The 23,244-nt window shown below is 39.2% G+C and overlaps 1 protein-coding gene across 1 annotated transcript in view; it reads left to right on the forward strand.

The window, feature by feature from the left end:
- Positions 1–23,041, forward strand: part of LOC139452524 (sodium- and chloride-dependent transporter XTRP3-like) — an 81,024-nt gene extending 57,983 nt beyond the window's left edge. Inside the window, exons 5-14 of the mRNA XM_071234033.1 lie at positions 8,300–8,432; positions 9,504–9,692; positions 10,575–10,681; positions 11,182–11,306; positions 11,794–11,906; positions 12,602–12,742; positions 14,407–14,503; positions 15,559–15,638; positions 19,398–19,568; positions 20,773–23,041. Of these exons, the coding sequence (XP_071090134.1) occupies positions 8,300–8,432; positions 9,504–9,692; positions 10,575–10,681; positions 11,182–11,306; positions 11,794–11,906; positions 12,602–12,742; positions 14,407–14,503; positions 15,559–15,638; positions 19,398–19,568; positions 20,773–21,003 (1,387 nt within the window). The 3' untranslated portion in view covers positions 21,004–23,041. The remainder of the gene's footprint in view (positions 1–8,299; positions 8,433–9,503; positions 9,693–10,574; positions 10,682–11,181; positions 11,307–11,793; positions 11,907–12,601; positions 12,743–14,406; positions 14,504–15,558; positions 15,639–19,397; positions 19,569–20,772) is intronic.
- Positions 23,042–23,244: the final 203 nt, after the last annotated feature.

The raw sequence follows: 23,244 nt of genomic DNA on the forward strand, positions 1-23,244 counted from the left end.
TATTTCATTTTTTTAAAGAGGCTGTGATTTAAAAGAATTCTTTAATTTGTGTTTGCTGTCTTGTAGAGAGACACGTCATTAGTTGAAAATGGTGCAGTGAATATTTAATATGTATTTTCATCATCGACACTTTCCCGAGGTCAGGTGATTCGTGTTTAATTTACATAAACACGTTTCTCGCGGGGAATAATAGTAGTCGGTCGTTTTTGGCAAAAGAAACAGAAACATATTTTTAGATAACACCAGAAGGACACCATACAGGACACAGGCAAAATCTCCGAAATCGCTACGTTTCGTCATTACAAACTACATGACGCCAAAGCATATACATTGTATTTTATGCCCTGCACATTAAGAGATTTTCATGAAAACAATGATACATTGGAGACACATTTTTCCAAACAAACACTTTTTACTTTTTCCTATAAATTGTTGTTCTAGATGTACAATCAACCACTTGTCAACCTTAAATAATATAACCGTTTATCCATGGGAGATAATGTGTATTAAAGATACGTTTTAAGACCACCAGAATGTTATTGTCATGGCAACTTGTTTTATCTCAGGACATTAATGACATTATTTACTACTTCATGTAAAATAATTGATGCCCACGTCATAGGGGATGGTTTAAACCCACATTTAGGTTGTTGTTTTTAGGAAACTCTGCTCAGCAAATCCGTGACACATGTCATTTCAGAGAGAAACTATTTTTATGGAAGAGATTTAAAAGCATTCTGGGCACTGTAATTATTGAATGTTTCCTGTTTAAGGACAAAAACTTTGACAAACTACTCACTGTACGCATCGTCAAATGAATCGTTAGTAATTCAACGTAAACAATACTTCTCTAACACCGATCATACGAAAGAAATATAAAATCGTTTCCATCAATCACTATACTGAACAACAAAAGTTCCTGTGACATTGATTAAGATTTAATGCAAAGTTATGTTTCTTACCAAATATGAAACAATTTCGGTTTGCAAAAGATGAAAGACTCCTGTAAGTGTTCCAATGGTTTAATTTACCATACTGCCTTCAAAAAATGTGCGATTTCATAAAAAAACAAAACATGAACATGCCAAAATGTCAGTTTACAAATCAATAGCGTGTCACATCTTCGTCTCGTGGAATTGACCAGGCGTCGCACAAAGTCCTGTGGGATATCTGTCCATATCTGCTGGAGCATGTTTCGAAGTTCCTTGAGCACTACTGACGTCGACGGCGGCGATCCATCTCATCCCACATGTGCTCGATTGGTGAGAGATCAGGGGAGAGAGCCGGCCAGGCCTAGGGGATTACATTCACGTTGTTTTGCTGAAGAGAATCCTGAACAAGTCGAGCAATATGAGACCGGGCGTTGTCATGTTGAAAGCAATGCCTGGGCCATGACGACGCAAAAACGGTAGAACAACAGGGCCGATGATCTCGTCGCGTTAACGCTGTCCATTGAGATTTCCCTCTACCACTATCAAACGGGTCCTCTGTCTTGCTGTAATCCCACCCAATACCATAATGCTGCCGCCCCCGAACCGATCTTCTTCCATGACACAATGATTGACGTAACGTTCACCTCGACGTCGGTACCCTGGGATCCGTCCATCGCTGTGGCTGAGGTGAAAACGAGACTTGTCAGTGAATAGAACTTGTCCCCACTGCATGGCCGTCCAGCGTAGACGCTGTCTGCACCACTGTAGACGTGCTTGGCGGTGGTTTCCTGTCAAAATGGGGATCTTCTGGCAACAATCCCTCACATCTGAGGCGACGGTTTGTGAAGATATTCGACGAAGGTCAGTGATGCTTCTTGCAGTCACTGTTGCTGGCTGGAATCAATTTCGTAGGTGTGTTGTTCGAATCCAGTTGTCTTGTCGATTATTGGTTACGCGTGGCCTGCCACTCCGAGGATGGTCTCTGACTGTATTCGTCTGTCTTGCAATATACCGTTGGCTCGATCCTCCTTCAAGCATACCAATGGCTCGCAGACGCTCATTTTCGGATAGGCGTGGCATTTCGTAATGTTGAATAATTGCGTAATTTTGTTGTTTTTCTGAGTGGTTGTTGTCAGCACGATGCTGAACAATGCATATGGAATCCCGTTAACGCACATGTTTTTATACCCTCTCTTGGGTAGTGAAATGCATGGGGCTTGCATAAAAGTCAACTTGTGCATGAAATGCATGCTTTTCTGTAGCAGTTGCGTTTTTGTGACTTAATTTCATACATGTACTACAATATTGAAAACCAAACTTTACTTGTTTAAAAAATACACTATCATATTGATGTCACAGGAACTTTTGTTTTTGAGTATATTAATCAATATAGTCGAAATCGTACAATTGACCCTGCTTCTTAGCCAATGAAAATATTGAGGGAATTAGTCCTATTCTTAAATATATAACCACAGCTGTATCACGTACTCATGTACGTGATTGCTAGGTAATTCGTTTTTTTATTTCCTTGTTGATCACGGTTAGATGCTAGTAACATCCGTTACACGGTTAGAAGTCTAAATAACTTACATCTCGTGCTGAAGGTATGCTGCATAAGTTAACCGTAAACTTGTTTCTACCAGTGAGAGCAACGGTTATTTTGAACATAGAAATAATTATAATGATAACCCTAGAAAATCAAATTCATCTGCATGTTTTACGAACGCAATGTCCAAGAAAAAAATGGTAAAGACTGATGTTTATGATTTAGCACGTATTTCAAGCTATTTTGCAAAAGACGAAGACTTCGCCATGTTATTACTTTGGGTGTCTATAATAATCCCTCCTATGACGATTCGACGGAGAATCAATATCAGGCAATAACCGATCTATTGCATCGCAACACAGCCTGACCCAGTCCGTGCTATATCTATATCTACATGCAACTTCAATCCAATTTCACTGCCAGAAGCAAAGCAATTTACTTTACTTTGCTTTAGTAGACCATGTAGGAATTTTCCTCAAACTCGCAGACTGAATAGGGGCTTTATTTCAGAAACTGATATTAGACTGTCAATTTTGTGAGATTCTCATTTGATCGATTTCACTTGGCCCAAGTTGTGGATTCAAAGTTGCGTGATATGAACTGCAGTCGACGCAGTACATGGGCATTATCATCAAGAACCTTCCAGACAATTACAAGTTTTATTTTGCTCGGAAATATAACGCTTTGGTTGGTTTCCAAGAAATAATTGGATTGGCTTCTCCAACATTTGAGATTTGAAGATGTTTTGCCCAAAATGTAACGGTTTTGTAACTTGATATTATATCGTTTGTGTAAATGATGTTTGCTCAGAGCAAACAGGATATCCAGAAATAACCTTATTGTAATGGGTATTTACTGCCTTTCTAGTCGTGTGTTTTTCCGGAGGCAAGTTTCAAAATGATTTAGAGAGCCGGTCCAGTAGCTGACTTCATTTCCCAATCATGGGTAATTCATGACTATCATCTTGCCTTTCGATTTTAAGAACTGAACAAAGAAACTCAGTGCATTGTTGCTTCCAAACACCAGAGATGTTTGGTGGAGACCTATAAACAAGCACTATTTTTTCTGCAATTGCTGTAAACGCACTTACAACAAGGTACAACCAATAATCACGAAGCAACGTATGTTTGAAACGCTGAAGGGTTTAGTTAGGGTACAGAGGTTCTGTAAACTTCCTTTTCGAAGACAGATGCAACAGATTGATAATGGGGTTGCATTAAAGACCATGTACTGAAGGAGGATGTAGTCATGGTTATGTTTGTAAATAAAGGCGACAAAACCCTTTCCATATTCATAAGAAATCAGTCAAAAACAGAGTCGATTCTACGATTCTGACCATCTCATGAGCATGTGTTTATGAATCACTATCAAATAGTGATGATTCCAGGTGTTCGCGAAAAGGGTGAGCGTTTCCTACCGACCCGAGGCACCCACCACAAACACATGCAAAGGCAAGCCAATTGTTCATCTGAAGTAAGAAAAGCGACAAAACCATTTCCATTATCATAAGAAATATCTGCAAAAAACGGAGTCCATTGTACGATTCATTACTCACGATCCAATAGTTATGGGGCCCAACGGTGGGGCCTGGATATCTGTGTGCCCTGTTTCTTTCTGTAACTTTCGCTCATAACTTATATGTTTGACCAACTTTGATCAATTCTTCATTGATAAAATGTGCTACCAACCAAAGTGACCGACTTCATCTTTTTGGGAAGACCCGGGATTGAGACAAATTAAATTGCGACCACCGCTTCAAGACATAGAACAAGCGATTTCTTTTTTATATCTGTAATGTGAGATAATCTGTACTACTTTATTAAACAAAATCATTTTCAAATGCCATTACAGTCGAACCTCGTTGTGTCGAACTTGGATATGTCGAATTCCCGGTTGTCTCGAACTTATTTCGGAGTCCCAAGTATCCAAATTGAGCATAACATTCCCCTGATGTTTCGAACCCTGGATAACTCGAACTCATTTCCACGTCCCTACGAGTTCGACACAACCAGGTTCGACTGGTTGGACTTCATCGTTGTTTTTTGTGTTGTAGAGTTTCCATGTATTGTTAGGCATGAGACATAATTCAAAATATAACATTATAGGTAGTTGCTTATAGAGACTGAATAATCTCTTTCGTTGACGTTTATATTTACAAAGAAACTTAATTTAAGGAATGGACACCTTCAAGCAGTTTTTACCCCTTTTCCAAAGAATGTCAGATTTCAAGTCCGATTTCGAGCGTATGAAAACATTACCTCATCTGCTGCTCATAGTTTCCGACCAATCAGGACTATGCCCTGTGACATTCAAGTTCCAATGTTCGATAATGTTAATTTCCTTGTAGGCATTTCGAAATGGAAGTTGATGACCCATCACTATCCAAGTCATTTTTGTACACGCATGACCAGTCATGTAAATTTCAATGAAATGTGTTTCCTGGTGAAATGGACATGAATCAATATCTTCCAAAGAGATTCAATCTCATGTAAATTTCGACATAGAGATGAAAGGGACACTTGAAATCATGTGTATAAAGCTTGATGCGCTGTGATATCATTTGATTCTCAGCACTATTCATTATATGCCAACCGATTTTAACGGTCATCATGACATTTCAGTTGGATCATGCTTCATGATTTAAGAACAAGAATATAACTGTTACTCATTTTCCGTATTATTTAACACAATTTTACTTTCGATAGTGATTTCAATTCATTTTCATTTGGTCTTTGAAGGAGGCTAGTGGATGAAATAATTGATGGTGTCAGTTTATGATGTGTCATTTTCAATGATCGTACTCATCTTTGGTAAGAAGTGAACCTTTTCTTCTACACATCAAACGTGGGGAAACAACCTCAGCGATGTACATATGTAACGATGGTTTCACAATCATGGTTGTAGCCACTGCAAACACGAATCAGTCCTCAAAATGAATACGCTTACACACATCACCATATCAACGGATGTGAAAGATCACCGGATTACAAGTCGCCTTATTCTTATTTTCTGATTTCTTTCGTTCTCCATGACAAGTGAACAATTACTCTTATAAAGAATATAGAACACATTATCCAACCACAAAATAGCTGAACGTACTGCAGTTAGCATGTCTTTATTATGAAGGGGAAAACGTTATGATGGATTTTTGTAAAATAAAGAAACCAGTTTACAGTCTTAGGTATTCTCGTCATGGAATTGGTAGGAATTGGTTCTGTGGTTACAAGGAATCAATGCTCAGGCTGCAAGAGGAATTGGCGTCATTCTGGGGTTACTACATCTACTTTGAGTGTTGCGTTGAGTCTCGTGTACCAGGATAAGGTTACACTGTCTTGAGTTTCTTTCAAGCAATTTGTCTCCGATGTTGTTGATTAGGTTCGTCTTTGATCTGCCAGCCGATCAAGACAGAAGAGACTTACAGCATGACTGGTTCCACACTTCTTAGTTGAGAACAAACAATTCTATCTTTTCTACCTCATATATAATTCTTGTTTTAAACAATTAACCTCTTCCTTAAAATGTTGCAACATTACATGTAAATTCAACATACTGACCATAAGAAAAATATGTTTCAACTCAGTCGAAATTCCGAAGCAAAAGAGTACCCCATACTTGTAATAAGAGGTTGCTGATTAGAGGTTTAAGTTTAAAAAGAGGTTTGTTTTAATTTAAACAAAATATCGGCAGACCAGGAGTTCACGTTTAACATGCGGCTATAATGCTGACGTGCTATGACGTCACTTCATGAAGAAAGTGGCCATTATAATATGAAAAACGTCAATGCCGTAAATGAAAGAAATGCGTACAACAACCTGATGATATCCGAACACGCTTATATTAAAAGCATCTGTCTTTTGTTTCTTCAAACATCTGTCGTTACAAAAATGTAAGACTCTGCAAGTACGAAGACAATACCAATTTTACATTTTCAAAATTAATTTCTAAATTTTTATATGTGTTAGTGTCACTTTAATAAAGTATGAAATTAACCAAAGTGTGGAGAGAAGGATTCTAAAGACGTTTTTTTAACTTTTTTAATATCCTATTCAAATTAAGGTAAAAGATTAGGGAATAAACCACATAAGTGTTGAGAAACCTGAAACACCCAAGCAAGTTTTTGCTTCATCCGAAGTGATGAAAAGAAAATTGCTTCCTCCAAGACTTTTGGCGCCGTGGTATTGCAGTGGATTGTTTCCGTGGAACTATGTGTCCTATCTGTTGAGGGCAATTGTGCTATCAATCTTCGGAGACTGGTCTTCTCGATTAGTCGAGCTGCCAAATTGTAAATTTACTCCTTAAGGCCTCAGGGTAAAACAGATGAGTTTTAGTGACACAATCAATTGATATTCCCTAATGTTAAAGGTCTTTCGTTTATGTGATAGATTTGGACCGTGCTCGTGAATATATCACCATAGAATTACGGTCGTATGTCAAATAGGGATGCGGTTTTGGAATGATAAAACCGCTTGACCGAGGATGAGGCAATTACTGATAAAGTGTTCCTTACATCAGTCTTGACTAATTTCTGGTTTATATCATAATTAATGAATTGAAAAGGAACGTACTCCTCTAGTGTGGATGCTGGACACAGTAGTCAAAAGCTTTGTCTGGACCATGATGGGTGGGGGTGGGGGTGGGGGTTGGGGGTGGGGGTGGAGGTAGGGGTGGGGGATGGTTGTGGGTGTGTGGGAGTTTGTATGGAGACCAGCTACGTCTGCAAAATCAGATATTTGTTTTAATTAAAGCCAGAGAACCTTTTTGTCTTTTTTAATAAACAGCTTGCAACAATGCATTTTTTGTGGCTGACAATTCCTTTATTTTTTAGCAGTCAGAAGCACAATTATATTCGGGGACATCAATCGAATGGCAGCATCGATAAGTTACAGGCCCTATGATTAATGTTAGTGTACTCACGAGAGTCCACCAATTTGTCACTGTCGAATATATTGACACGGACCTGTCGCCGTTCTTGAATCCAGAACAGAGTTGGGAGCTGGCAGACATTCCGTTTTACGTATCCAAACAGCACTTTGCAAGAAGATAAGACGCAAGCCAGGTCGGAAAATGCCTCGAATCATCACCCTCTTTCCACCCTGTGTAGGTACAGTGTGGAAACTGTACCGTCAAGAAACGTCTCGAACGATCAATCCTGCCATGTAAACAACTAGGGTGGATAACTCTAAATTCGACTCGCTGTCGCCGACCGCTTTTCAATCCTGGCCAGGGCCCCTTTCGACAAAGTGATCTTAGCGCTACGACTATCGTATCGGAGTATGGGAGTTACAATCACCTTAGCGCTAAGATGGCTTTGTGGAACGGGGCCTGGGACAGCACTCGATATTTTTCACTGGTAGCCGAATCATTTGCTGCGGTTTCTACAGCCATATTAATAGTACTTATACATAACAATATAAGTTATTTTACAGTTGCATATTTTACCGTACATCCCTGTAATGTACGTTATATGTTATTTGTCATGCTAAGTAATGCCGGATTCGGTTAACAGATCAGTTTTCAATTTTGGGGTATCCTTTATCAGTTTTACGAAGAAATGCCATCTAACTCAAAGTTTCAACTCATTCAACATTGTACCTTTGTTATAAAAACAAAGGTTTGTTTCTAGACGTTATCCTATATAAAACAAGACGTCAACGACAGGTAATAATCAGAATCGATGATCTAGCGGTACAGATTGCACTGGCGTAAGAGGCAAAATAGAGGTGAAAAATTGTATGAATGGATCACTGAAAATCAGTGATGACAACAGGTGCTCGCGTCTACATCCACATATAGGTATTCACAATTCATCTTCTGGTTTCAGTAAACAGTTCCTGCAGCGCTCCGAGTATATCGGGAGTTTCGGGCCCGTGGTTTGGTACATCATGCTGTGTGTCCTGGCGACATGGATCCTCATCTTCCTCTTCGTCTTCAAGGGGACCAAGGGCATAGGAAAGGCAAGTGATGGATGGTTATAATGAAACAACATATCAATCTTATTTGCAGTTAACAAAGACGTTGCTTAAACCAGTCACCTTTTACGAGTGAATGAAACATATATCAGTTACCTTTGTCATAATGAATCAGTGTTGTGACTGCCATGATATATGTAAATAAAAGCGGAAACACCTTTTCCATATTCATAAGAAATCTCTGCTATATGTATGATACACAAGTGACTTCAATTTCATCTGATATTTAACAATTTTCCTGTTCTGAAAAGTCATATTATGTATTACAAATGGCAAGATGTCGTGAAGATTTGACCAAAATTAAAAGTAACTGTGATCGTGTTAATTCAGTAATGTGAAAAATGATTACGATATTTTATATATGCTTTAAACATTTATTTGCCTAAGTAGGTACACAACAAACAAATTGTCAAGATGTGCATGCTAATGCATCTTATTAGGGCTAAGGTTAAAATGAAAAGCCACGTCTCAAATTTCTCTTTCCCTTCTAAGCTGCCGTATGCCTTTAATGGAAAATAAATGTAGCACAGCTGTTTTTGAGTAATGTGTTTCTGAAACAAATACCAATATGATAAATAAGAACCTGATCCTTGGAGCATGCAATCAATCACCGATAATGACCGTATGACCTTCTCAAAAGGTTCATATTATCAAGAGAAATAGCAGTGTGCAATATGCAAGAATTATTAGTCATGTTAAAGGTTTGTTTGTTTGTTGTTTAACGCCGCATTCAGCAATATTCCAGTTATATCACTGCGGTCTGTAAGAAAATCGAGTCTGGACAAGACAATCAAGTGATTGACATCATGAGCATCGATCCACGTAATTGGGATATATGATGACATGCATGGTCCAAGTCAGCGAGCCTGAGAACCCGATCCCGTTAGTCGCCTCTTACGACAAGCAGAGTCGCCTTTTACGGCAAGCATGGGTTGCTGAAGACCTATTCTACCGCGTATGTTCACGGGTTTCATGTATTAAAGAGAACGTATTTGACTCAGTATGGAACCTTCAGTAACTTGTCTAATCCTTGTTAACATGGATGTGTCTGAACAGATCCTGTATGTGCTGACACCCCTGACCGTCATCTGTCTCCTCACCATCCTGGGGTATGCATACTCCACTGTCCCGAATGCCTGCAGCTCCCTCTATCAGATGTTTTCGGGATCAACTTCCAAGCACGAGTCGGTCACGAATAAACTGGAAGAGAATAACATATTCTACACTCAGCTCGGAGACCCGAAGGTATAAATACAATTGCATATGATATGATTTTCGTCATCTAATATCAATCATGTCCAAATGTTATCTTTTACATGGAGTCCATGAGTCGCAATGATAAACTATTAAATATTTATCCTCATCATCAAACCCATCTAAATGCAATCTTTCATATGGAGTCCATGTTACGCTGTGATAAACTGTTGAATATGTATACCCGTATAACGATTAACGAATATTCGGAACCTTCTTAATAGGTTGTATAAGACTCCATGGGGAAAAGAAAATGCCATAGATGCCTGAAAACGTTTTCTTTCAGAGCATACATTATTCAGAATCATCTACATCCAACACATTTTGTAAACCGCGGTAGAAGTAAAATATAGAAATGCACTTTGAATTACACGACAGGGAGAAATAGTTTCTTGGCGGTATTCTAGTAGATCCCCGTGACAAGAACATCCCTACTAATTTGGAAGGAAAATATGTAGTATGACAATTTTAGAATAGTTAGTGCATTGATTCCATAGTCACTACAACGTCGGTCATCAAGACAAAGTCCATTTTCATTTTATGCAAAAGACATGGACCACAACGTTATTCGATTATAAATTTCTTTGTAATATAATATTCATTATAAGCAACGAAATATATTTTTCAATGTAAGCGATGTTCATTTATATGAAAATAAGACATGTTAATGCAAATATTCTGGGTTTCAACAGGAGCAATGTATATTTTAAAAAATGACCGTTTAGGTCAATTTCAGATACGCAAAGTATTTGAAAATAGGACATTTCCATGTCAGTATATTCTAGTTTTCAAATGAGCAAGGTATAGGAACATATGCAATAATTAATGTCAAAGCATAGTATCTGAAAGTGTGACATTCCTGTCCCTGTCCAGCTGTGGATCGATGCCCTGGATGTCCACCTGTTCAGCCTCGGCCTTTGGGCAGGGATCCTCCCAACTCTTGGAACCCACATCCACAACAAGAAGGTCATCATCAACGCGTAAGTGTGAGACTTTAACGTCCCTCTGATCACTTCTTCCACACTGGCCGTACCATGATGGAGATACCCCTTCATTCCGTCGCTGGTTCTATTGATTCTCCCGTGTTGCTTGTCCGGGCTGACTTGCTTCAAGGATCAAAAACATGTTTTGCCTTTCAATAAAGCCTTTTAGCCAAGCCTACATGCGTTTTTCATGCTGTTTTTTTGCCAGTTACGTGAACCTTTTGCCAGACAGACTGGCTTGTTTCGAAAGCATGATTTATCTTTCACCAGTTGCAGTTATTTAAGGATTTCAATCATAATATTCGTGTAAAAAGCATTTTATGTCAAAAGTTTTTCAAAATGGATCTGCTAAGTATCGCCTGATTAGAGGCTGGATTATATTTCTACTCCATTTTTACATACACACATCAAACAAACATTAAACACATTAACAACGAATAATAAAGTAACAAAAAAATGTAGCATTGTTTAATATTATGTTTCAAACTCTACTACAGTGCCTGGGGTATCCTTCTGATCCTGTATTCCCTAATCCCACATCTGGTGTTCCTGGCGATAGCTCCTTACATCGATCCTTCCCAGAACCAAAGATGGTTCGCCAACGCTAAGGGCGTCAAACCAGGTAACGTTGAATTCCTAAATGACTGTTTGTCCTTTTTGAAAAATAGTAACCTGAGATATCCAGCGTTTGTTATGAGATTGTGAGTTTATATTTACCGTTCAATTACCGTAACACAACGGTACATTAAAAATCTAATTTAATATAAATATAAAAATATCAGTGGAACCTTTGGAGTAAATGAGTTATTATCATGTCCACTGAACACGTCATTTGGTATTGACGAATTGTATTATTTAAAATAACACGCTGGAGCTTTTTTAGTTGATCATATAAGAGTAACGTTTCATTTAATTGTATTTATGAATTATTTCGGTACTTTTAATGCATCCCGAATATGACTTGCTTTTGTAATGAGAAAATAATGTTTTTTGTAATAAATAAGCATTTTGAGTATATTTTGATATATCATGAATATGCAAAGCGATCGTCGTTGATGTTATGAAACGTACTAAACTTGAAATGTTTCTCTCGTCAACTCTGTTTCTAGGTTTGTCGTTCATATTTGTAACAATTCCGCTCACGTTCGACAAGTTCAGCCTGTCTCCCTTCATCGCTTCCCTAATCTACCTAACGTACTTCCTGCTCGGTCTTCACCACTTGGTAAGTCAATATGAACCCCCCTGGGAATGTTAGCTTATCTGCTTGTTTTATTGTATTACGTGAATAAATATAAATCCACAAATCCAAAAATCAATAAGGCCTCATCTGCAAAGACGCCATACTTGATAACCAAGCCTTGGCAACTTTCTAAAAAATCCTCGTTGATCATATTCTGCATTGTATTTGAATAGTCTTTGTTTGGACCTAATTCCAGTGTTGAACCCAGTATCTACTTCGTCAACCATTTTGAAATATAGACGCGCTTTAGATCAGTTTAGATCTGGTTCTCATAAACTACGAATGGAAACTGACAGGTGGATTGGAGACGCAAGAAATTAAAGAATATGGGATGTCTGTAGCTGCCATATATAGAAGATGGATTTAATATAATAATGCTATCGTTTAATGCAACCATCTTAAAATGTTTATCAGTTTAGTTATATGAAGCTGTTTTAATGAGACACTCTGTGTTTCACGATGGGTGACATGGGCCTATGGCGTTATAGTACTTCTGAATACACTACCACAAAATAACGAATATTGTAGACACCCAACGAAACTATTTATCTATCTAATACATGGACTTCGGTGATTGTCGTTTCATCATACCTAATGTTGGTAGAAGTTTCATGTAAATATCAGTAGAAGCAGATGTCCGTGGAAACCTGGTTCCTTCACTGTGTACTCTGCTGCAGGGTCTCCACACACTGATGATCTGGGAGAACCTGCTGCCCTGCGTCAACAAGAGGGTGATGATGTTCTTCAAGAGGCCCGACTTCCTACTTGCCTTGTTCTGCTTCATTTCCTTCATCCTTACTCTTCCATACACGTCACAGGTACGTCCTTACTCTTCCAAACACGTCACAGGTACGTCCTTACTCTTCCAAACACGTCACAGGTACGTCCTTACTCTTCCATACACGTCACAGGTACGTCCTTACTCTTCCATACACGTCACAGGTACGTCCTTACTCTTCCATACTCGTCACAGGTACGTCCTTACTCTTCCAAACACGTCACAGGTACGTCCTTACTCTTCCATACACGTCACAGGTACGTCCTTACTCTTCCATACTCGTCACAGGTACGTCCTTACTCTTCCATACACGTCACAGGTACGTCCTTACTCTTCCATACTCGTCACATTTACGTCCTTACTCTTCCAAACACGTCACAGGTACGTCCTTACTCTTCCATACACGTCACAGGTACGTCCTTACTCTTCCATACTCGTCACATTTACGTCCTTACTCTTCCAAACACGTCACAGGTACGTCCTTACTCGTCCATACACGTCACAGGTACGTCCTTACTCTTCCATACTCGTCACATTTACGTCCTTACTCTTCCATACACGTCACATTTACGTCCTTACTCTTCCATACTCGTCACAGGTACGTCCTTACTCTTCCATACACGTCACATTTACGTCCTTACTCGTCCATACACGTCACAGGTACGTCCTTACTCTTCCATACTCGTCACATTTACGTCCTTACTCTTCCAAACACGTCACAGGTACGTCCTTACTCGTCCATACACGTCACAGGTACGTCCTTACTCTTCCATACTCGTCACATTTACGTCCTTACTCGTCCATACACGTCACAGGTACGTCCTTACTCTTCCATACTCGTCACATTTACGTTCTTACTCTTCCAAACACGTCACAGGTACGTCCTTACTTTTCCATACACGTCACGGGTACGTCCTTACTCTTCCATACACGTCACAGGTACGTCCTTACTCTTCCAAACACGTCACAGGTACGTCCTTACTCTTCCATAAACGTCACAGGTACGTCCTTACTTTTCCATACACGTCACAGGTATGTCCTTACGCTTCCATACACGTCACAGTTATGTCCTCATCCCTCCATAATCGTCACAGATGTCTTGACCTATCAACTCATATACCAAAGTCTAGACTACTGTCTTTCGATTCTTCTGTGGTCCTGTATTCATATTACCATTATTAACTGAATACTGAATAATCTCTATGACCGGAGTATTGTTTCCCTGTTTACGCTCTTGAGTAAATTGTGTACGTTGTACCTAATTACTGAGTGTCTCTCACTCAATCATAAAGCATGAAATCGTATCAAACATGCCTCTTCGTAAAAGAATACACGTCGTATTTTCATCGTCACACTAAAACGACATAAACCTACACCTGCATTGAGACCTCACAGTTGGTACCGCATTCAAATACGCATTCATTTCAAAGCGAGAGATCGCATCTACCCCGATCTTCATGGCATAATTATGAAACTGAAAGAAACGCAAGGTCACTGTAATTCTCTTTCGTTGAAGAAAAAGGTTTCGAAAGCTGTAATACTGGACGCGCAATGATTAATATGCTCTGTGTGACGGCGAGGTGTGCATGACGACGCACGACACCGTCGGTTGTGTGTCAGAGGAAGGGTCGTGTGTTTGATCTCTGTTGTTTATGTTTCAATATCCGGCACGGGGTCTAATGTGTTTGTCATCTGTGTCCACAGTGTGGCATCTACCTGTATATGATCATCCGGTTCTACATGGATCGCCTTCTGTTTGCTCTCGTCATCTTCAGCATGGTACCCTTCATCATCGGCTACAGTGAGTACACCGCAATAATAATAATAATAATGATAATATTTTAAAATGATGATGATGATGATGATGATGATGATGATGATGATGATGATGATGATGATGATGAAGATGATGATGTCAGGGCTGCGTGTAGAGGGTCAAGGGCCCGGATCTGATGATGAGCCTAACCAGCCTGACTGTGCCAGGATCACCCAAACCCTCTTTGGTGCATTTTTTATTTTAATCTGTACATAATAATAATAATTTGTAATGCGGTGTAGGCCATCCGTTGACGCATGCTCAAAGCGCTAACGCCATCATTACCTCCGTCAATGGATCAGATTTTCTTTCTCGTCGCGCTTGGGAGTATACAACCCAAAATGCCTGTGAAACGCAAGAAGGTTAACGGTCATGTGACCATCTAAACCAACCGGGTACCCGTTATGAACGCAGTGAACGAGTAAGTTGGGTTATGCTACAGCTTTACAGACTCGTAGTTATATCATGCCTCAACTTCATTTGGGGGAAAACACGGAGTGATTCAGGACCAAGACGTTTACTGCTTTTGAGGCACCAAAGATCACTGATATGAATTTGACAAACCGATAATCATGATCAGGGCGAATCTGGGATTCTAGCCCAGGTTTATAGGATCCTGACACGCCAAGGGGATGCAACTGTGGAGAATTAGATGACTCGGCCACCTGGCTCCTTACATATGCAAAATATGTCGATTGACACATTGTAACGACACCTAGGTACATTTTTAGGCAGATTAGGTTTTTTCAGTCGACTCAGGCGCGGATCAGGATGTGTCAGTATGGAAACAGCTTGGGTAGATGCTCATGCTATCAACCACTCGTTTAGTTATCGATTACTAACAAGATGCCGTCATGAGACTGGAATGGGGGTGGCTGCAGGGAAGAAAACAAAACAACAGCTCTTTCACTCAGTATATTTATGATTGAATGATTGAATAAAATCATGGCATTCAACCACATAAGACTAATGTCTCCATGTTGACAGCACTGTTTATTGGTGGAAGCTTGAAGTTTATAACTTGATGTTCTGTGTTCCAGTCCGCCAGGAGACATTACGGCTGCCGATAGAGCGTCTGTCTATGAGTCTGTGGTATGGACTGGCCTCCTTGGTGTCCGCGGTAGGTGACCATAGCCAGCAAAGCCCCAACTTCCGGTCAATCTGAGTTTTATCAAACAAGGAGAAATGACCGCTTCACCTTTTTTTTTGTAGCACAGAACTTTATTTCTCCCAGGTTGTGTAAGTTGTGAAAAATAAATTCGTTCACATTCTGACAAAAAATATGTCTTGAGGGTCCCAAAACAATGTTGATCTCTTCCCTTCAGATAAAGTTGTACGTATTGAGTGAATGAGTGAGTATGGTTTTACGCCGCTTTTAGCAATGGGCTTCGCACGTTGCACCTCTGTGGGAATCGAACCCGGATCTTCAGCGTGACGGGCGAACGCTTTAACCATTATGTTACACTACCGCCCCCGTGAGTCCTGTAGCGTGTACTAAAACATAAACTGTCGCAAACAAAATTTCCCGCCCTTCCAAGTGTAACCGCTATCTTCCTATTGAAAAATTACCGATTTTTACTCGAATCTGTAATCACTGTGAAAAAATTCGTAGGTGATCAAATCTTTTCATGTGTCCAGTATTTGAACCAGGAAGCCGCAATTATCTCTCACCCTGCTATAGCAACAATCCATGTATGCTTCATTTGTTTACACTATTCAGCGCGACAAAGTCCGAATATTATATTTAAAAAATGTGTACTCTTATAGTGAGTTGTTATAAGTCCCGCTTAGACCCAATGTGTTCTCCTAATCTGCCGGGCAAAAGAACGTATACATGTTGACTAGAAACTGAAACAAACAAGAAATGTTTTTTTCTATGCTGATTGATACTGGTATCATAGTTATGGACCTTAAGTTTGCGGGTTGGTGAGGTAGCCTTATGGTTAAAGAGTTCGCTGGTCACGCCAAAGGCCCGGGTTCTATTCCCAACATGGGTACAGTGTGTCAAGCCAATTTCTCGTGTCCCCCGCTGTGATATATTGCTGACATATTGCTAAAAGCGGCGTAAAACCTTACTCACTCAACTTAAGTTTGCAGTGTTTAGGTGACTATTTTCCGCCTAGTAATGTTTGACAGTTTTATTGGTCAAATCCAATTTTCAAGTTTTCAACTTTCCCGGCAGTTTATTTATATCTGCGTCTTCTGAAAACCATATTTCGTAAACCATACTGTACATACACATCTATGCATGAATGAATACTATGTACATACATATAACATCCCTGTCCTACTTATACCGCTAATAGCGGTCTGATTGTGTTGAAGTTCTGTTCTGTCGGTCAGTTCCCCTTATTGAGGGACAAGGTGCGACCTTCATTATACGTCTAGACGTTTATTTATTGCCTTCTGTAGAATTAAGACATTCTAATGTAATTATAGCGTTCAGTTACTGCTAATATACAAGATAGATCCTACAAATTGAGTTATATGACGTTTGTAGTCATGTGTCAATAAGCCGAGAGACGACTAATTGACCTGTGGCAGAGTTTCACACTCCGTTAACATTCTAGGGAGACAATGTCGTACACGCACGTTATTTTAATCTTTATGGTTGTAGTGAGTGAGTATGGTTTTACGCCGCTTTTAGCAATATTCTACCAATATCACGGCGGGGGACACACCTTATACATGTTTTTCCCCACATTTTATGAATCAATAGCTTCAGATACATTTTTTTAAATATTCACTTAATTTTACTTTACATTTTTTACCTTTTCGTAATCCCCGATATATTTAGATTTACATATGCTGGTTAATAGTGATTTACAAAATATATATTTAAAAAAACCTTTGATATACTTCCGACAAGTTTGAAGTAGCTGGTCAAATTGGCTAATTCCGTATCACTTCGGGCTTCTGATTGGTAAATCATGTTTGATTGACAGATGGCGATAGTTTTATTAGCCTAATTCATCAATAGAGAATGACTATACTCCACGGTATGTCTCCTATTGTATACTCACACGCAAAAGAAACGCATGTGGTTTTAAGCAAATAGGTAACAAACACGGAACCATAAATTGATACGAGTTTTAGCATGTAGTGAAGCCTGATGGTGTTATCAATATTTTTGGTTGCATTTTGGAAGCCCCGAGTAAAAACGCAACATAAAAAACGAATCGCCAAAACGCACCATTTCAATGAATATGTGGGTATCATGCACCCATTTCTCGGGAAATCGAAAATGCACGAACTGTCATGAACTGTAGTGGGGTATAAAACTGTGGCCAATTCTTGGACCTTCCAGTCCTTGGTCAACAATGTCACGCCTAACTCAAATTCAGAGAAACCAGGCTATCGGACGTATGGAAGCTGGAGAGTCTGTCCAAGATGTTGCCCGCCATTTCAAAGTTAACATAACCACAATTTACCGTCTCCTGCATCGATACAATGCTACACAGACCACAGATGACCTTCCTCGGGCAGGGATTGGACTTAATGCGAGACTTGGATCCATGTGCTTTCTGAATGTTGGTCAAGGTCGGGGACACGGCGTCACTGCTCAGCGGTATATCGACCAAGTGATCGGACCCCACATTGTTCCATTTTTTGCACAACATCAACAACACATTTTCCAGCTGGACAACGCTCGTCCCCATGTTGCCAGAGCTATCATGGCCTTTCTGCAACAACACAACATCCGTGTTCTACCGTGGCCAGCCCTGATCTGAACCCCATCGAACACTTGTGGGATGAGGTTCAAAGGCGTCTGCACAATGTGTGCCCAGTCCCTACAACTGCCGATGACCTACGCACAGCTGCTCTGGATGTGTGCAGGAGGATCCCTAGGGCTTCACAAATCGTCTGATCCACTCAATGCACAGGAGATGTGTGGCAGTGATCAATGCTAATGGTGGTCACACCAGGTATTGACGGACAATTCGGGTATTGACCCGAAACTGTGTAAACCCTTAACATTTGAAAAAAACAATTATGTCATTTACCTTTTAATCCATTGAACTGTCTTCAGTCAAATTTTTGTCATTCTTGCTCTATTAGTATTTCTTGCCTTTACTGTTGAAAATGAATAACATGTATACTGCATAATCGACTTGCGTTTCTTTTGCGTGTGAGTATTAGTCTAAAATTATTGAAATCTAAAAAAGTTGTAAATTTGTGAAACTGAGACATTGTCTCCATGTAACTAGGGGGATTGTTACACGTTTCTTTGATGTAGAATTGTGTAAGCAATCCAACAAATTGACATATGAACGACTAGAATCAAATTTGGTGGAACTGCCAGTTTGCTTGAGTTTAATCCACTATACGGGAGACCATACTGCAAAGTCCCCTGTCAACTTTCGGAACGGCCCATTAGGTTTCAGTCGTATCTTGCATGGCACTGAGCTATTTATCTAATTAGGGATATCGTCTGTTTGTATATCGATCTAAGTCCGAAAACTGCGCGACGGTTTTGAATCGACCTTTTAATATTTGGGGAGTATGATCTGTCTAAAAAAAACAAAAAAACCACACCATTGTTTCCGAAAATATTGAGAAAAGTAATTTGTCCTCAAATTTTAGAAAAGGGTAATTGTACTTTAGACGTGATGGAAGTCCTGAGAAAGGTGTTTTGCAAAACGTTAAAATTTATCGGCCCTAACTTTCAGAGAAGAAAGGTGTATGTCTAGAAGAAATGTCCGAAAAATTATCTCTAATAGTCAAACAACTACCACGCCCACCGCCCAAAATAATATGAGGTCGGAATATTAAGAGGTGTTCCAATGACGTTATCAAACTTACTGGAACTGCCAAATGACACGCACTTCATTGCCGTTCAGTATGAATATACATACTTAATGTTCTGTACTCCTTACAGTGTCTGCTGATCTACTACTTCGCCGTGTACGTCTACCAGGAGTCGGTAGTGAGCATTGAACAGCGCTGGGCGGAGTACCTGGGGTGGCTGGCCTCGATCTCGCCAATCATCTTCGGAGTGATACTGGGAGCTGCGCACGCCGTGTGGAAGGAGACCGGGTCATTAAAAGGGGTAACAAGAGATTCTAATACACTGTTTCTCATTGGTTTAACGTAACGGATGCAGCACGTTTTTCGATAATACAGCGTTTCTGATTGGTTTAAATACATAGTTAAGGCGTTACATGTTTTTCCAGAATAGAGCGTTCTTATTGGTTTCTCATATAACTGAAGGGAGGTAACTCCTTGTAGAAGTAACTTTAAGGATTAATGCTGGTTTGTGTCTGTTCAATGCACAAAATCGAACTGTCATGTATTAACGTTGTATCCAGTACGATACGAATGACGATATTATATTCAGAATACGATATGTATCACGATATTTCATGGCGAATACGATATGTGTCGTGATATATGTTTTCGATGTAAAACAGTGTATATAATACAAGTTTAATATAACTTAGGAAAACAAATGATGATTTTTAAACATCAATCTGATGTCTTGTATGTAGATTTGACAACAATTATACACTATCAGTCTAAGTATGGATGACGTATGAACATAACATTACAGAAACTGAGTGTCATTAGATAGTATACGTAATTGAAAACTGTAAGAACTGTTGTTAAATGTAAAAAAAATTCTATTTAACCATTACTCCTTCCTGCAACAGTTTGTAAAAAGTAATCTGTGGCGGGGTAATTTTCTGCACAATAAATTGGTTCCATGAAGACTGGGGTTAGAAATGAATTTGCAACCGCATAACCCTTCATTTGAAAAATTCACGTCGAATTACTTGAACAAAACATGTAGAAGTATTCTATGAGTTCATTTGGATTTTCGGATATCATGACGCTAACTTAAGATATTTTCAATTGGAAATAAAAAATATAATACAATCTAATGAGAGGTACAGTTTCCTTCGCTGGTATGCTTTTGCTGTAAGTTACACACATACACACAATAACCGTGTAAGTGAATCGTTTCAGCTGAGACCGGTTTACTTAAGTCATAGCGAAATTGCATAACCCACAGGAAATATGAATGGAGCAATGAAAAAATGGAGAAAAAAAAACGGGAAAAAAGTTACATATTACGTACATGATTATGGGATGCTGATACTGGGGAACATTTCACGTCGGGAACACCTGCACAGGAATGCCAAAAATATTAATTCTTCATAACTTAATATGAGAGCTATACTGAGAATATTTTGAAATACATTAATAATCAGATAAACGTAAAATAATTCCTCTACCTCATCATCCATTTCCAGCGGTTCCTGCAAGCTCTGCGGACGGGTCAGCTGCCAGATGACGTCATGGACGACGAGTACACGTCGGTCCAAACCGGGGACACGTCAATGCCCCAGGCGAAGTCGCCATTACCAAGCGAGCACCACGCGCACGAACGTCCAGTGATGATCCCAAATGAGTTCGTGCAACCAAAGTCAGAGGTCGAGGTCAGCATTAAACCGCCGGAATATGGCGATGTTGTCCGAGTGTGAAAGGGCGGAAATGACGAAATATCACCAAAGAGAGGCTCACACAAAGACTATCAAAATAACAGAGGAGATGTTCCAAGTGCTGTTTGACATTTACAAATATTTGCGATGTTGATAATTATCTCTCTGTTTTATTTAAGAAAGGTATGCATCACACAGGAACTACAACGGAGGCCTGCGACTTTAAGTGTGACGGGAAAGTGACAGTGACTTATTGTGGATATCATTTGTCTCTGGCGTTTAATGAATTTTGACTTTTTGTCACTTATTCTGAATCCAACCGAAGTAGCACAACTGATATAAACTTATATGAATGAGTACAATGTGCGGGATTATACGTCAACATCCTACAGCAGAAAAGATTTAAAGATGAGAGGTCTGTATTTAAAAATGAGCCTTTAATACCCCTAGCGGAAATTAAAGCGAAGTCCCAACATAGTGATGGCTAAAAATAGATTCGTCATAATAAATTGCCTCACGAACTTGTGCCTCCACACACTAGACATGGCGGAACGCATATACATGTACTACCAAAACCATATGTACGCTACTCATTGCATTCCATGGTTTGGTAGATCTGCTTGTTGGATGTTGACTGTGAGTATTGGACCATTAATAAGGCCTTAAAAAAACTTATAAAATATAATAAATATGGACTTGTGGCAAAACAATTTTGGGTCGACTCTGTTTTAAAGTTGCATAAAATAAAAAGACCGCGCGATTATATACCGCTATTCGTATGAAATAGTGACTAATACGTATAACATCTATATTCTCACTACAAATCCAATCATCTTTCGGTATCGTTTCGCAATAGTAACCCCGTGTTGGTGTGACCAAGTAGCGGTTCTAATCTGGATGTTGAATTTATATTTATTTGATTCGACCACCTGCATTGATATTAAGGCCAACACTTTTGTAAACCACCTGATAAAAAAAGGCCTGATGGTTATACCGTATGGTCATGTTGCCGGAAGACCTTTAGAGTGTAAAGGATAGTTCTCTAATAAATGGTTTGGAAGGAATAAGAACGAAAAGGAGAGCTCATTTTATGATTTATTACAAATTGTTCTCAAACACCGTGCTTAATGTGGTGAAACGTCGCCTTGAAGTGTATCAAGTATGTAAATGATATTCAATGTGTATATTATAACATCTCGGCGTGTTTGTGTACGTGAACTACACTACGAGCATAACATCAAAATAACGTGTGTGTCTAAAAAACACCAGCTGAACACCGTGTGCACAATCATATAAAATACGTGTTTGGATTTTATATCTTGTGATTGTCGTGCGGTTCGAGTTGACACGAATTCCACATTCATTCGATAGGGATTTTATCTAAGGAATTTATGTTTAAATCGTTTATATCATTGTAGGACCTGGCAAAGGCAACAATAGTTACAAATTGATGAATGATTTGAAATTTGTGAAGCATTATTGAATCGTGTCAACGCGACCTTAACACAACCTGGATCTTTTGTAACCGGCATTAAATGAAAATATTGTAATATTAATCCCGTTAGATTTCAATTAGATTTGTACGAAAGTGGCACTCGAAGACATCAAAGAGACATGTTCTTGAAACAAGATACATTGTCATGATTAAACGCAGCTTGCTTCCATATCCTAACAAACATCTCGCCCATTAACTCATTACTGTTTCGTCATTCACAGTCAATCATTTAGATACTCGTGTATCAACATCAGAGCTAGATCTGTTACCATCTAAAGATGGCTGTTACATTACTGTAATGATATATTGTGTGACGTACTGAAAAACATCAATAAAATTGTTTTGAATCTTATTTTTCGGATAAGCCATGATTCCATTAGTTACCTTCTCACGACATCGATTCGATATTTATAAACTTTGTTATGCGGATACTCAAATGAAATTGCTCACTTATTTTCCCATGATGATATATAGTTGAATATTATCAATAATATTATTAATAATTATCACACGAAAAACAGGAGAGAAATGTTGAGCCATGGATGAATGAAAAATATACAACTGCAATAACATCAGATTGACACAGCGGAAATTGTACTTGGCAAAGGATCCACTTTGTAAAAGTCAATATTTTGTTAGTCCTACTTCTCCATGGCGTTTTATTGCTCGGAATAACCAGATCCAACTGTATTGGTTAACTCCAGTTATAACTAACCCCAGTATAATATGTTTAACATGGCATTACAATAATACCAGTCAACATTTCAGTGACATCATCTCGCCTTACA

The sequence above is a fragment of the Haliotis cracherodii genome, unplaced genomic scaffold, assembly GCF_022045235.1.
Source record: "Haliotis cracherodii isolate W230 unplaced genomic scaffold, xgHalCrac1.p SCAF_9, whole genome shotgun sequence".
In the NCBI taxonomy this organism is placed as follows: domain Eukaryota; kingdom Metazoa; phylum Mollusca; class Gastropoda; order Lepetellida; family Haliotidae; genus Haliotis; species Haliotis cracherodii.